Source organism: Eschrichtius robustus, chromosome 15, assembly GCF_028021215.1.
Source record: "Eschrichtius robustus isolate mEscRob2 chromosome 15, mEscRob2.pri, whole genome shotgun sequence".
Lineage (NCBI taxonomy): Eukaryota > Metazoa > Chordata > Mammalia > Artiodactyla > Eschrichtiidae > Eschrichtius > Eschrichtius robustus.
In genome coordinates this window covers 21,957,179-21,970,741 of record NC_090838.1, presented here as the reverse complement: position 1 = coordinate 21,970,741, position 13,563 = coordinate 21,957,179, and the positions used below count along the sequence as shown (strand labels likewise).

General features: G+C 44.7%; 1 protein-coding gene across 2 annotated transcripts in view; it reads left to right on the top strand.

Annotated features, from left to right (window-relative positions):
* RBKS (ribokinase) overlaps positions 1–13,563 on the top strand; it is an 85,826-nt gene that overhangs the window by 71,973 nt on the left and 290 nt on the right. Inside the window, exon 8 of one of the 2 annotated variants that reach the window (XM_068564587.1) lies at positions 12,023–12,234. The exons of the other annotated variant lie outside the window; for it this stretch is intronic. Coding sequence (XP_068420688.1) covers positions 12,023–12,196 — 174 coding nt within the window. The 3' untranslated portion in view covers positions 12,197–12,234. Of the gene's footprint in view, positions 1–12,022; positions 12,235–13,563 lie in introns of those variants that run through there. 2 annotated transcript variants of the gene reach the window in all.

Here is a 13,563-nt window from a genome sequence, read left to right as displayed (position 1 = left end):
TTGCTCAACCCTGTGAATATACTAAAGAACACTGAACTGTATACTTTAAATGGGCGGATTATTTGGCATATGAATTATATCTCAATCAAGCTGTTTTTTTAAAAAGTCAAATTGCTAATAAATTGTAGAGCCAAGGAATACATTATGCCTGTTTAAAAGACAAATAAAAATCACATCAAAACTTTGCTACATGTGGTTTCGGATCGATATGAAATAGTGATCATTTGAAATATATTAAGGCAGAAAATATTTGCTTTCTTTTAGTCAGAGTATTTTAAAAGCAGACTATCTTAGCCAAATAATTGAAATTTAAATGTAATAAATTAAGGTGGCTAATAGTTGAAGCCAAAGTCATGGACATTTATGACATAATGAGTAGTCTATGTTCCCTACAGATTTATTTAGAATAAAAATCAGCAGCACTTACACAATAATGATAAGAAAACTGGATTCTCACTGTCCATCGTGTTGCCCTAAACTGATCTGGTTAGGGAAGGCTGGAAGGTTGAAGTTGGAAAGGATATGATCTCATCCTTATGATGTGAATATGCGCTGATAAGAGAAGATAGAAATATTCAGATTCAAGCTGTGAAACGGGGCTCTTGTATAAGCAGCATTGTATCTCGTGGTATGTTTATCAGACGGACTACTCAGTTTTGTCTGCCCAGGAGAGAACTTTTGCCCTTTCCTGCCTCGGCAAGATAGGGCCTCGGCAAGATAGGCCAGGCCACGCTAGCTCTAATCTCCTGGTTAAAGTCCTGGCTCCAGGGCTTGGGGCTTGCCTACGGCTCACTGGTGGCCATGGAGACTGTAGATTGAAGTAAACAGGAAGGGAACTGGCTGGGAGATGTAGGAATTTCTGGCTCAGTGGAAAGAAAGCAGGGAGCTACCAACACCTGCCTAGCGAGCCTTGTAATTTGGAGGCTGCTGGTTAGGGCTTCTTAATGCACCGGAAGACCCTGACTGGGCCACTGGCAGTTCTTTGCGGCAAGAGGCCCTACTTTGGTGTTTCTCAAACACCTTTCTTTCATTTATCACCACCCACTCACCCACCTCAAGGAGCCTTTTAAGAGATTTTTTTCCTAACTGTCCTCTTCTTCCATGAAATTTTAATACCACAGATATTCATTCATATTCTGTGTGTGTGTGTGTGTGTGTGTGTGTGTGTGTGTGTGTGTGTATCTGTCTGTTTACATACTGTGGTCGTCCCTCACACACAAGAATGAATTTTCACCCCCGAGAATGCATGCCCTGGATGGAATGAAGGGTCTGCTCACATTTGGAGTGAGTGGTGAGGTCAGTCACATGGAGAAGGTGGAGAGGGTGGCCCATGCCCATCACTAACCATGAGAAGCCCTGACTTCGGGTTCCAGCATGGCTAGAGGAGTGTCCTCTCAAGTCACCTTGTCCCCGCCCCATCTGTTCAGCCTGCCTGTCATCCTCCGGGCTCTGCCACCACCTCCTCTCCCTGGCAGGAGCCCTCTGCCCAGTGGTTGGCTGACTGTGATGGAAAGCAGGGTCCTCCATCAAAGCAGCAGCACAGGTAGAGGTGCATAGCTTTCCCCGCCAGCAGGTCACTTCCTTCCCATGCTGTCCTGCAGCCCTTCCCAGCTCTAGGCCTCTCCCCAAACCCTCACTCACTGTTCTCCCTCTGTTCCTTCACCCAAATGAAAGCGTGAGATTTATCAGGTTCCCCAGTCTTGCACTGACCTTTATACTCTTCACTTCACATTTCTTTAATATCCTGCTCACAAACTCTGAAGTTCTCAGAAAGTACCTCCCCTGCCCTCACAGTGAAATGGGTTTCAGAGACCCCAGCACATACAGATGGCCACTGCTAGAACTCTCTGAAACCTGGCTTCCTTGTAATTAAGAGCTACAGGACATGCTTCTACCTCCTCTGCCTTTCCAGACTGAGAGCATTCCTAATGCCCTCTTCTACTTGGAGCTGGGAACATGAAGCCAGGCACAGCATAAACCCCTTGGCCCTGGGATCCGCAGGATCATGACCCTCTTTGTTCCTTAGAACCCTCTGACTTAGATCATGGGCTTTTATTTTCCAAAAAAGTTAGCAAGTTAAGGGGCGTCTAAGATGGTACCATCGAGTCTCCCCCACCTTTGTTGAACACCTGCTCTGCTCCAGGCACTGTGCTAGGCCTTTTCACATACATTATCCAATTCAGTATTTACCTCCTATGAGGTAGGTTCCCATATTACAGATAAATAGTCACAAGAGAGGTCACACAAGAGGCTGAGTCACTTGCCTAAGTGGTGAAATCAGGGCTTAAAGTCAGGCCCGTTTAACTCCACACCACTTACTGCATTGTCCCAGGGGAGAAAACATGTTCCCACTTGAGAAAAACATTTTTCCCAGCTGTGTACAGAGGGGCTTCACTGTAGTTTACCATTCTCAAAAGATGACACAGTTAAAAGGGAAGAAGGTGGGATTCAATTCCAGGTGTGTGTTCCCTCGGTGCTTCTTCCCCAAGATCCATGTCTCCTGCCCCTCCATGATTAGCCCTTTAAGGACAAAGAATGACTTTTCCTCTCCCAGGCCCCACCAGCTGTTCATGCCTCAACCTCCTGCAAACAGGAAAGAGGCAGAAGCCCCATTCTTAGAACTTGGAAGCAGGAGCAAAGCAGAAATTGCCACCAAGTTAGCCTGAGGGTAAAGCCACCTCAGCGCCACCTCAGCGGCCCTGCCTGCACGGGGGTGGAAAGTAGCAGGGAGCCTGGTGGGTTTGCACTGATCCTGTCCCTTTCCTGAGCCCCTTGCAATATTCTTTTTTATGAAGAAGAAATAGCACATTGACTTGGGATTTAGTCATATTTCATCCCATTTGCCTTTTCCCTGGCCTCTAAAACCACGAGCCTGGCTGAGGAATTCAGGTCCACAGTGTAGGCTTTGAACAGCTTTGTGTAGGGAGAGGTTTTGAAAAGAAAGGAAAGTGGTATCTACTTGTCAGATGGAATGTGTTAACAAATCAGGGAGGAATGCAAGGACTTTAACTGTTAGGGTCCCTTGGCAGTTTGGGTGATGAATCATCCAGCGTGGGTACAGATTCCTAACAAATGAAGCCTCATGATGACATCATTCTTGCAAGATCATCTGGGTTTCTGTTGTAGGCGCCTGACAAGTTCTTACCTTGGGGATTTTCACCACATGGCGTTTGTTGTTTTTTTTTTTTCCCCCAGCCACAATTAATACCCATCATGCCTTACCATTCACCCACTTTTCTATCAACTGGAATTTGGCAAACTAGGACTTTCACAAGTCTGTCTCATTATCATCCCTCCTACAGGGCATTCTTGGGACACCGTGTGCTTCTCACCTAATCACTCAACACCCAGCCTCCTGATGGTCCTTGATTCAGTCAGCATGTATTTCAGCGGCGAGCCTGGCCTTGCACTAGTCTGAGGGCGTGGACGTGATGAAGATCACAGAGGAGAGCAGGGGCATCTAGGACGGTACCTAATCCAGACTCCTGGGATCAGGGAAAACACAGTGCTTTGAATATGGTGCCAGTCAGCAAATATAAGATGACTAAGTTAATAACTGAGTTGAGTCTTAGGAGAGGAGTAGGAGTCAGTCTAAGGATGAGTTCAAGGGGAGATATCTCAATGAATGAAGACCTGTGGTTACATGCGTGAGTAGGAAAAAGTAAGAGATGAAACTGGGTAGGTGGGCGGCAGCGCCTCATGTGCCATGCTAAGGAACTAAAATGTTATCCTAAGAAAGATGAGAAATGATCAAAGGGCTTTGGGCATGGAAGTAAGGTGGCCTGATTTACAGCAGTATGAAGGATGGAGTGGAAGGGGCCAGACTGGAGACAGAGAGACTAGTTAGGAAGTTAACGTGGTCCTTTAGAGGTGATGTGAGCATGAAGTAGGGCAATGGGGTAGGGATGAAATGAGAGGACAGATTAGCAAAATATTTAGAATTTAAACTTGGCAACTGGTGATTATCCAGAAGATCCCCCAGATTTTCAGGGTAGAGTTGCCACAGACTGAAAAGATAAGAAGAGGCCCATGTTCAGCCAGAGTTATGAGTTCGATTCGGGTATGTTGAGTTAGAACTGCCTGCAAGAGACCTGCAGCTGGTCGAGCTGACTCACAGGTAGTTAAGATACACGAATCCCAAGATAGAGGAGAGTGTGGGCTAAAGATAATGACTTAGGACGCCTCATATTCATAGCAGTCAAAACCATAACAGCACAGTATTTGACACACCCAGGAAATTAGGGGAAATGAGAAGGGCAGTGGGTGAAGGACAGAACCTGAGGAAATACCAATACGGATGGTGGGGGAGAAGGAAGAGAGACCATGGCAGAGACAAAGAAGGAGGGTCAGAGAGACACAGGGACCCAGGAGGGTGCCTTACTGCTCTGTGCTTCTCTCCCCTCTAAACCTTATGGTTGTCCTGTTCCTCATAAGTAAGCTCTTTTACATCCTTACCTCCCCATACAGCCCTTATAGGTGAAAGCGGCTCCTGATCCCAAAGCACATTCTTGCAGCTTCCAGCCATCCCTCCTCTACCCCCCTGAAGAGATTCCTGCATCTTCGTGGCTCATACAATTCAGTTATAAAGGCTCAACCTCCTTTCCTGGTCATTCTCTGTTTATCTAAGCCTGGCATCTACATCACCATTTCTCTCTCCACACCTCCCCCCCCCAGTGCTACCATCATAGGACGACTTCAGTACCATGAGGATGAACCATCACCAAGACTCACAGTTCCTAGATGCCCTCACCTCCAGGGACTCTTCACCTCCACTCCAGCCTCCCATTCCCATGACGACTCCCAGGAAATGGTTAATACCTGGCACTGCTTCAGTTCTGTGGGAATAAACCTCACATCCCACTCTGACCACAACCAGCTCTCTCACCTCTTCTCCTACACTTGTGTTCTCACTTTCCTTAGTTCCCTCCATTTTCTTCTGGCCTGTTGACCCCCTCCTGACCTCTCTTCCTTCTTTACCCGGGTTAGACTCTCCAGTTATTCATCTGGTTATTCTTTTTTTTTATAAATTTATTTATTTATTTTTTTATTTTTGGCTGTGTTGGGTCTTTGCTGCACGGGGGCTTTCTCTAGTTGCTGCGAGCAGAGGCTGCACTTCGTTTTGCGGTGCACAGGCTCTAGGCATGTGGGCTCAGTAGTTGTGGCACGTGGGCTCAGTAGCTGTGGCTCACGGGCTCAGTAGTTGTGGCTCGCGGGCTCTAGAGGGCAGGCTCAGTAGCTGTGGCACACGGGCTTAGTTGCTCCGCGGCATGTGGGATCTACCCGGACCAGGGATCGAACCCGTGTCCCCTGCATTGGCAGGCGGATTCTTACCCACTGCGCCACCAGGGAAGCCCCATCTGGTTATTCTTTCCTGAAATCTTTACTCCCTTTGTACCTTCCCTGTTCCCCCACACCTGCCCAGGGCAACTCTGGTTCCCATTCTCTTCTCTGCTCCTGCCCCAAGCACGCAGTGGGAAACGGGATCCCATACAGAGGGACATCATTAAAGATTCACGGTCTTCACTCTCATCCCTGTAATTCTTCATCGCTATAGAAACCATAAGCCCCTCCCATGGGGAAATAGGAAAAATTGAGCAGTAGCCAGAAGCCCAATCTCTCTCCCAAAATAGCTTCTCCACCTGCTCTATTGCTAGATTTCCACACAGATGTCCTTGGTACAATCTTGACTGCCATTTACCACCTTTATTCTTACCTTGGGCGAGTTACTTAACCTCCTTAAATCCTAGTTTCCTCAGTTTTAAAATAAGGATCCCCCAGGCTTGCTGCCAGCCTCCATGGCACATTGTGCAAATTAGAAGGCGCCTCTCTGAATAGGCGCAGCTTGGGGAGCTGAGCACGGCCTGCAGACCCACAGTCACCCCATCACCGGGGCACCCTCGTGCAGAGCCACCTTGTATGACCAGACACTGCAGCCCCAGCTACGCCCACCTCCACAGGGTTCTTAGGAAACAAAGGCGATAACCTGCACAGTGCCCAGCAGAGAGGAGGACTCTGAGCAGAACCTCAGACAGAAGAGCCCTTGCGGACCACCTGGACTTGGCTCAGCATGTAGGCATGCTCTGCTGGGGTGGCACCTGCAGCCATTTGCAGGCATTGCCTGCCAGCTCCAAGAGGTTTATCACTGTGCTCCCCTCTGTCGTCAGAGAGCAGACCCCTGAGAGACTGGGACGTGAGCTGCTAAGTTCAGTGAGAGAGCAGACCGGGGTCACGGTCAAGGGCTCAGGCAGGCAAGGGGCAGTGGGAGGGAACAGGGAGTGCGGGCAGCTGCACAGAGAGGATGGTCTGAAAGGGAGGAGAAGGGAAATGAGCAGCCAGACTCCCCAGGGCCACACTGCCTCCCCGCAACCCCACACCCCAGCTCTAGGTGCTGTCCTTAGGAGCACCCACCTCTCAGATTCTCCCCTTGGGGTCCTCTCACCAGCTGCTGATGAGTGTCATCCCTACGCCACCAGCCCTGCAGAGTGCCTCGCCCTCCCCCAGGCCCCCACCAGAGGGCTCAGGTATTCCATAGGGTGTGTTTTGCTCCTTCCACTTCACTGTTCCTGCATCTGCCTCCCGGGTCCCACAGGCCAGAACCCCTCAGGACCCAGGAGTGTGCAGGCCCTCAGGAGAGCAGGAATTTCAGAATGCTACATCCATTCTCTAAGAGCGGCTCTTCCTTAAGAGGCAATTATTGTGAGAAGGCAATGAATAGTAGCCACGTGGGTATTTTTATTGAAGAAAGATGAATTATGCCATCACCCCTTTTGGCACAAAAATAATTTTCAGTAAAAGGTTAAAGCCATCATGTTGTATCAATGAGAACTATTCCATTATTCCAAGAATGATTGATTGGAAAGTACTTTACTTACAGGAAAATCACAGTGATACAATACAGCTTCTACTTTTAAAGCACTTTCCATTAAAAAAAAATTATAACCAGTGTATAAAAATAGTTATACTGAAGATGTGAATCAACAGCCGAGTAATTTATTGGCACTTGAAAGCCCTGTGGTATAAATAGATTCAACAATGAGACTATCAAGTAACTCTGGGCTGTGGCAACCTAACCTCCATTTTCACTGACACAAAAGAAAGTCACATGTAGTTCAGAAAGGGACATCTGGCCCCCTTGGAAGAGATCACTGGAAGAGAAAAACACGATGGAACTAGGACCATGAGTCAGGCCAACTCAAAGCACTGGGTGAGGCAGTGGAAGAGACACAGGGGACAGAGATATGGTCTCTGCCCTCAGAGAGTTTTCAGGTTGTCCCAGACTGTAGGCCTGTACACACAATCGTCAGTACAATGTTTTAAATGCCTAAGAGAAGTGCAAATGAATATATATCACTCCCTTTCTTTCCCTTACACTCTTTGGTGAAAGTTAAGTAGTACTTTTCTACCTTTTCACTCTTAAATTTCAAAGAGCTTTTCCACTGTTGGATGTAATGTGACTTTTAAAATAGTATTCACTGGCCTTCACATCTTTGAGCTGATGGCCCCAGGAGTCTCCCTACTTCCCTGTGTTTGGGGAATGAGGCCAGACTGCTGCCCTCTTTGTGAAGAAGCATGTGGACCACCACCCCTACCCCCACCATCTCACTTCCGGTGAGAAGGTGGAGACTGGGGCAGCTGAGAGTTGGCCCATCAGCAGTCATATAATTGAGCATATACTACTTTTAAGGACTGTATAACTCTGGGGAGTCATCAGATAGGAAAGAACTAGACAAGATTTCTGGCCTCTCAGAGGAGTTTAATACACGGGATTGCCTCAATCAAGGTTCTTGGTTGAAAACAAATCGACCAGCTGTGTTACTGACGTGGGGCACTGGACACCATCACAACGCTGCCACTAACATCCCAGAATTCAGTTTTTCTGCAACCACTGTCACAGCCAGAAAATGTTCCTCCCAGTCCCCTGGACTTTCAGGAGGGCGTCACTGCCTAGTCCTTAGTTGCAAAGGAAATTGCCTCAATGAGATGGGGTATCTCCAAATGCAGGCAAGAGGTTCTCTCAGTTCAGTTCACCCCGACTTGTAGTAGATGTCCACTTAACTAAGAAAAAGAGGGAAATCATTCAGAGGCTGAAATTGGCCCATTTGCAAATTCACACCGTGACCGATCCTGATTTTTTTTTTAACTTCGTTAGTAAAATTTCCTTTGTTAAAAACTTCTCGGGACTTCCCTGGTGGTCCAGTGGTAAAGAATCCGCCTTACAATGCAGGGGACGCGGGTTCGATCCCTGGTCAGGGAACTAAGATCACACATGTCGCGGGGCGACTAAGCCCGCGCGACACAACTACTGAGCTCGCGCGCCTCAACGAGAGAGCCTGCGTGCCACAAACTACGGGGCCTACGCGCTCTGGAACCCGCGCACCACAACTACAGAGCCCACGGGCCCTGGAGCCCGTGCGCCACAGCTAGAGAAGAGAAAACCCACACGCCACAACTAGAGAGAAGCCCGCGCACCGCAACGAGGAGACTGCGTGCCGCAACTAAGACCCGACGCAGCCGAATAAACTAATTAAAAAAACAATTTGATACAAATCCTTCTTCATTTTTCTCTGTATTCTTAAAAAAAAATACACACATATTCATAGACACAGGTGTTCTCTTTCCTCTCTCTTCCATTCCCCCCCCCACCCCCGCAACCTCCTATCCATCATGATGCTGAAATCTTTTTTGGCTTAACTAATGGACATTTCTCCAGGTATGTGCATGTATTGCTAACCTTTTCGTATTAATAGCTGCATATTTTTCCATAATACAAATGTACGAGATTATTCATCCATTCTCCTATTTGATAGAAAATCACATTATTTCCAGTGTTTTGCCTTTGGAAACAATGCAGCAATAAGCATCTTTGAGCACATAGCCCAATATTATAGGAGTTTTCACTTCTGTAGATTTCCAGAAGCAGGACTGCTAAATCAAAGGACACACACATTTTTTAACAAACACTGTATTACTCTTCCACATTCCTACCAACAATATATGAGAGTATCATTGTCCTCTCCATCTTCATCTTGCTGCTCTTGCTATCAATCTTACTATTTTATCAATCTGATGGGTAAAAAATATTATTTTAATTTGCATTTTACTTAACAGCTGATAACGTAGTATCTTTTCATGTTTGTTTACTGGCCATTTACATTTCCTTTTCTGAAATTGCAGACCTATATCCTTTGTCCATTTTTATCCTGCATTTGTCTTTTCTCCAGCAATTTGAAGGTGTTCTTTGAGTATTAGGAGTATGTCATATGTATTAACAAGAATTTTCACCACATTTGTGCTTTTTAACTTGGATCTTTTTTTTTTTTTTTTTTTTTTGCCGCACAGCGCGGCATGCGGGATATTGGTTCCCCGACCAGGGCTTGTACACGCACCCACTGCAGCAGAAGCACGGAGTCTTAACCACTGGACCACCAGGGAAGTCCATTTGGCTTTATTTACAGTGTCTTTGGACATATATTTTTAAATTTTTTTTAATTAAAATCTAATCTTTTTTTCATTATGGCTTTTGGGTTTACTGACTGGCTCGTGGTTTCCCTGCTTGCAATTATTCAAATATTCATCTAAATTTTCATACTATGTTACTGTTTTGTTTTGTTTTGTTTTGTTTTTTGGCTGTGTTGGGTCTTCGTTTCTGTGCGAGGGCTTTCTCTAGTTGCGGCGAGCGGGGGCCACTCTTCATCGCGGTGCGCGGGCCTCTCACTGTCGCGGCCTCTCTTGTTGCGGAGCACAGGCTCCAGATGCGCAGGCTCAGTAGGTGTGGCTCACGGGCCCAGTTGCTCCGCGGCATGTGGGATCTTCCCAGACCAGGGCTGGAACCCGTGTCCCCTGCATCGGCAGGCAGATTCTCAACCACTGCGCCACCAGGGAAGCCCCCTGTTTTATTTTTTACATTCAAGCCTTTAACCTACCTGGAATTTAATTTTGTGTATGATGTAAGGAGGAATCAAGACTTGAAATCTTAGAGTTTGCCATAACTCTTCATATACTGTAGTATTTTCCATGTTTTCATAATACACCCTCCACCCAGCTCATAATTTCTCTGGTTTCAGACCTTTCTCTTGTCACATTGCTGTGTTGTGAACTGAGGGAGGGCATGCCTGTCTGTCTCTTTCTTTCTCCGTTGTTTCCCTCAGGAAACACTTAATAATAAACAATTGCAAGGCACCTAGCATAGAGCTTGACATATTTTAGGTACTCAGAAAACATTTATGGGAGGAAGGAAAGTGTTGAGTTCACACCTGAGTTACTATGACTCCTTGGCAAGTTGAATATTGACTGCTTATCTGTGTAAACAAGGGGAAATGTCATTCTCCTTAAAGCCATTCACTGTCTCATGAGCTCACTCTGTTCCTTCCTCCTCCTATATCTTTATTCTTTGAGGCCTTCCTTCTCTCTATAAATCTGTCTCATTTCATAAGGATTCCCCTTAGGCAGGCTTTCTTCAACCCTTCCTTAAAATTCAACAGTATTTATAAACTCTGCCACACTATTTAGCATTTAATCCACAATTGATTTTATTCTTTTTCAAGTACCCATCACTGTGCTAGGCACACAGCTTAGTAAATACTTAAACTGCAACTGAAACAATCGTGCATACCAAGGTATAGCCTCAATATTTGTTATGAAAGCTCTTGGGACTAAGGAAGCAACAAACTGGGAAAAACTGGAAAATGACCCTGAAAGCTGTTAAATACCAGAATGATTTTTCAAGTGAAATTGTATCATCATATTTATTTTAAATACATTTGTTGGATGAACACATGACTAGGTACTGCCCTACCTGAAGGCAGAGGTCAACAGACTTTCTTTGGTATTTTCTATTTCCATGGGTCCCTACATGGCCTTCACCAATTTGGGCCTATGGAGATTCAGGGGAAATGGAACTAAGCCTTATATGACCCTACATTTAGTTTGAAAATAACATCTGAATGGCTCTCACCACATTCTGCATGAATTTGTAATGGAGAAACAGCTAATTCTAGGGCTAGGGCAGAGAATATACAAGATGAGCCTGGAGCATCTTATAATGTCAGAAAATAAGAAAGTGCTCAAAAAATAAAATGATGGAAGTATGTCAAAGGGACACAAGTACCAACTGAAAGAACTCCCAACTGCCAAAGCTGGAACAATTTGAGCAGCAAAATAAATAATGTAGTGCTGGATTATAGCCTAAGGAATAAAATAAATATCCCTGAGTTCATACTGATATAAATGAGCAGCTGAATAAATAAATGAGGGAGAAGAAACAAATCTCCCATAGAGAAGAATTCCAAATAATTTATGGAGATACTCCACCCTCAGGGAGGTAGAGCACAACTCCCCACCCCTCAAGTGTGGACTATACTGTGATTTGCTTCCAAAGAGCAAGTATAAAAAGAGAAAGTAACTTTACTATGGTGAAACCTGGCAAAGACTACCTTAGCCAAGTGCTCAAGATTAACATCATCAGTGATAAGTCATGTTGACAGTATGTACCCTTGATACGAGATGATGAGAATGACACTTCACCTTTGTGGTCTTCCTCCCCAAAACCGTAAACACAGTTTAATCATGAGAAAAACAGACAAATCCCAATTGAGGTACATTCTACAAAATACTCAACCAGTCCTCAAAACTATCAAGGTCATCAAAAACAAAATGTCTAAGACACTGTCACAGCCTACAGCAGTCGAAGGAGATATGACAACTAAATGTAATCCAGGTATCCTGGATGAGATCTTGGAACAGAAAAAACACATTAAGCAAAACTAGTGAAATCCGAATAAAGTATGTAGTTAAATTAATACGATAATGCTATTATTTCGTTAGTGGTGACAAATGTACCATAATAATGTAAGATGTTTACAGAACTAGATGTGGGGTATATGGAAATTCTCTACTATCCTTGTACCTTTTCTGTACATCTAAAACTATTTTAAGATAAAAAGTGTACTTATATATTTTGAAAATACAGTTTGGGCAACAGATGGCCACATGCTTATCTCTACAACTGTGCTTTTAATTACAGGGCGCTGGTGACAGTTTTGTGGGAGCGTTGGCCTTCTACCTGGCTTACTACCCTAATCTGTCCTTGGAAGAAATGCTCAAGAGATCCAATTTCATCGCAGCAGTCAGTGTCCAGGCTATAGGAACACAGTCATCTTATCCGTACAAAAAAGACCTGCCCCTTGATCTGTTTTGATTGCTATTAACTCCAAAATAAATATACCTGGAAATAAAGTGTACTTGGGGATGGCCACTCTTAACTAGCAACTTACTGTCATCTTCTCCTTTCTTTGCAAATACTATTTTCATTTACTAAGTCATCCTCAAGCCTTCATTCATTTCTTTATAATGATGATTTCTTTGCTTTTCATGCAGACGTCAACTAGACAGAATTAAGGATTCCACAACGAAGACTTGTACAAACAATACTACTATTCAGGAACCAGCAAACTCTACTGCCAACACATCATGATACTATAATGTACACCATACAGCAGAGGTTGCATACAACGGCGTCTAGAGTCAGAGCAGAGAATGTTAAATAAGGGAAGGAGGCATATGAATTGGGCCACTCAAGCAGTTCCTTAGCGGGGCGCTGACATTCAGCTTTGCCTTTAGTGTTGTCAAAGCTTCTGGTTTTGCAAGGGAAGCCAGAAGTTTGGATGTTTATTGAAATCTTTCAACATTTAAGTATCAGCAACTGATTTTTTTTAATTGTAAATACCACCTGTGGGCTGCTTTCAGCCCATGTGCTGAATAGACAAGTCATTTGCTAAGCCAGATTCTAAGTTTTTTGAAAAGTGATTCATGCATGTCACAGACCCTTTACACTGGGCTTAGGTAGGATCAGGTGAAGGATTTTTCTTGTAACCCAAGACCACAATGTAGTTTCCATCTAAAAACAGCCAAGATCTCACCTAGTATTGCTTTGAATTAGAGCTTTAACAAAAGATGCCAGAAAAATAGCTGATTGACTATAATGCCACAAGCCTCTAAGATTCAACAACTGTCTTAATTTCATTTCCAGAGAGCTGCGCTCACATTTCCTCAGGAGACAGATTGGGCCACAGGGAGGAACACCTGTTATTTTGGAACAACATTGGTTTCTTAATGCTTGTGGTCATGGTGAACACTCTATCCTTCTCCCCTATAAATGCAGTAGGATACGTACCAGCAGAGCTCAAAATGTGAGCTGATCCTTACCTTCAACCAGAAATTTGACAAGTAAAGGAGAAAATGGGCAATTTTGAAAATCTGTAGTAAACAATAGCTTGAGTGGCAAAGTGTACAGATCTGGGTAGGGCAGGAGTCCTTATCTGATAGGGATTTCCAAGCTGATTAGCTGTGTGGTACCACTGCCCCAGAAGCCCTAGCCATTAGCTTTATGGAAATATACTATAGCACCTCTTATTTAAAAAAAAAAAAAAAAAAAAAAATCTAGGAGTTAAAGCAGTCCAAAGCTGTCCTAGAAAATCCTAGATACTACTTTGGAGACATGAGTTTGAGAATATGGACCAATGGCATTTTTCTAATTATATAAGCACAAAGCAAAAATAGCAGTTC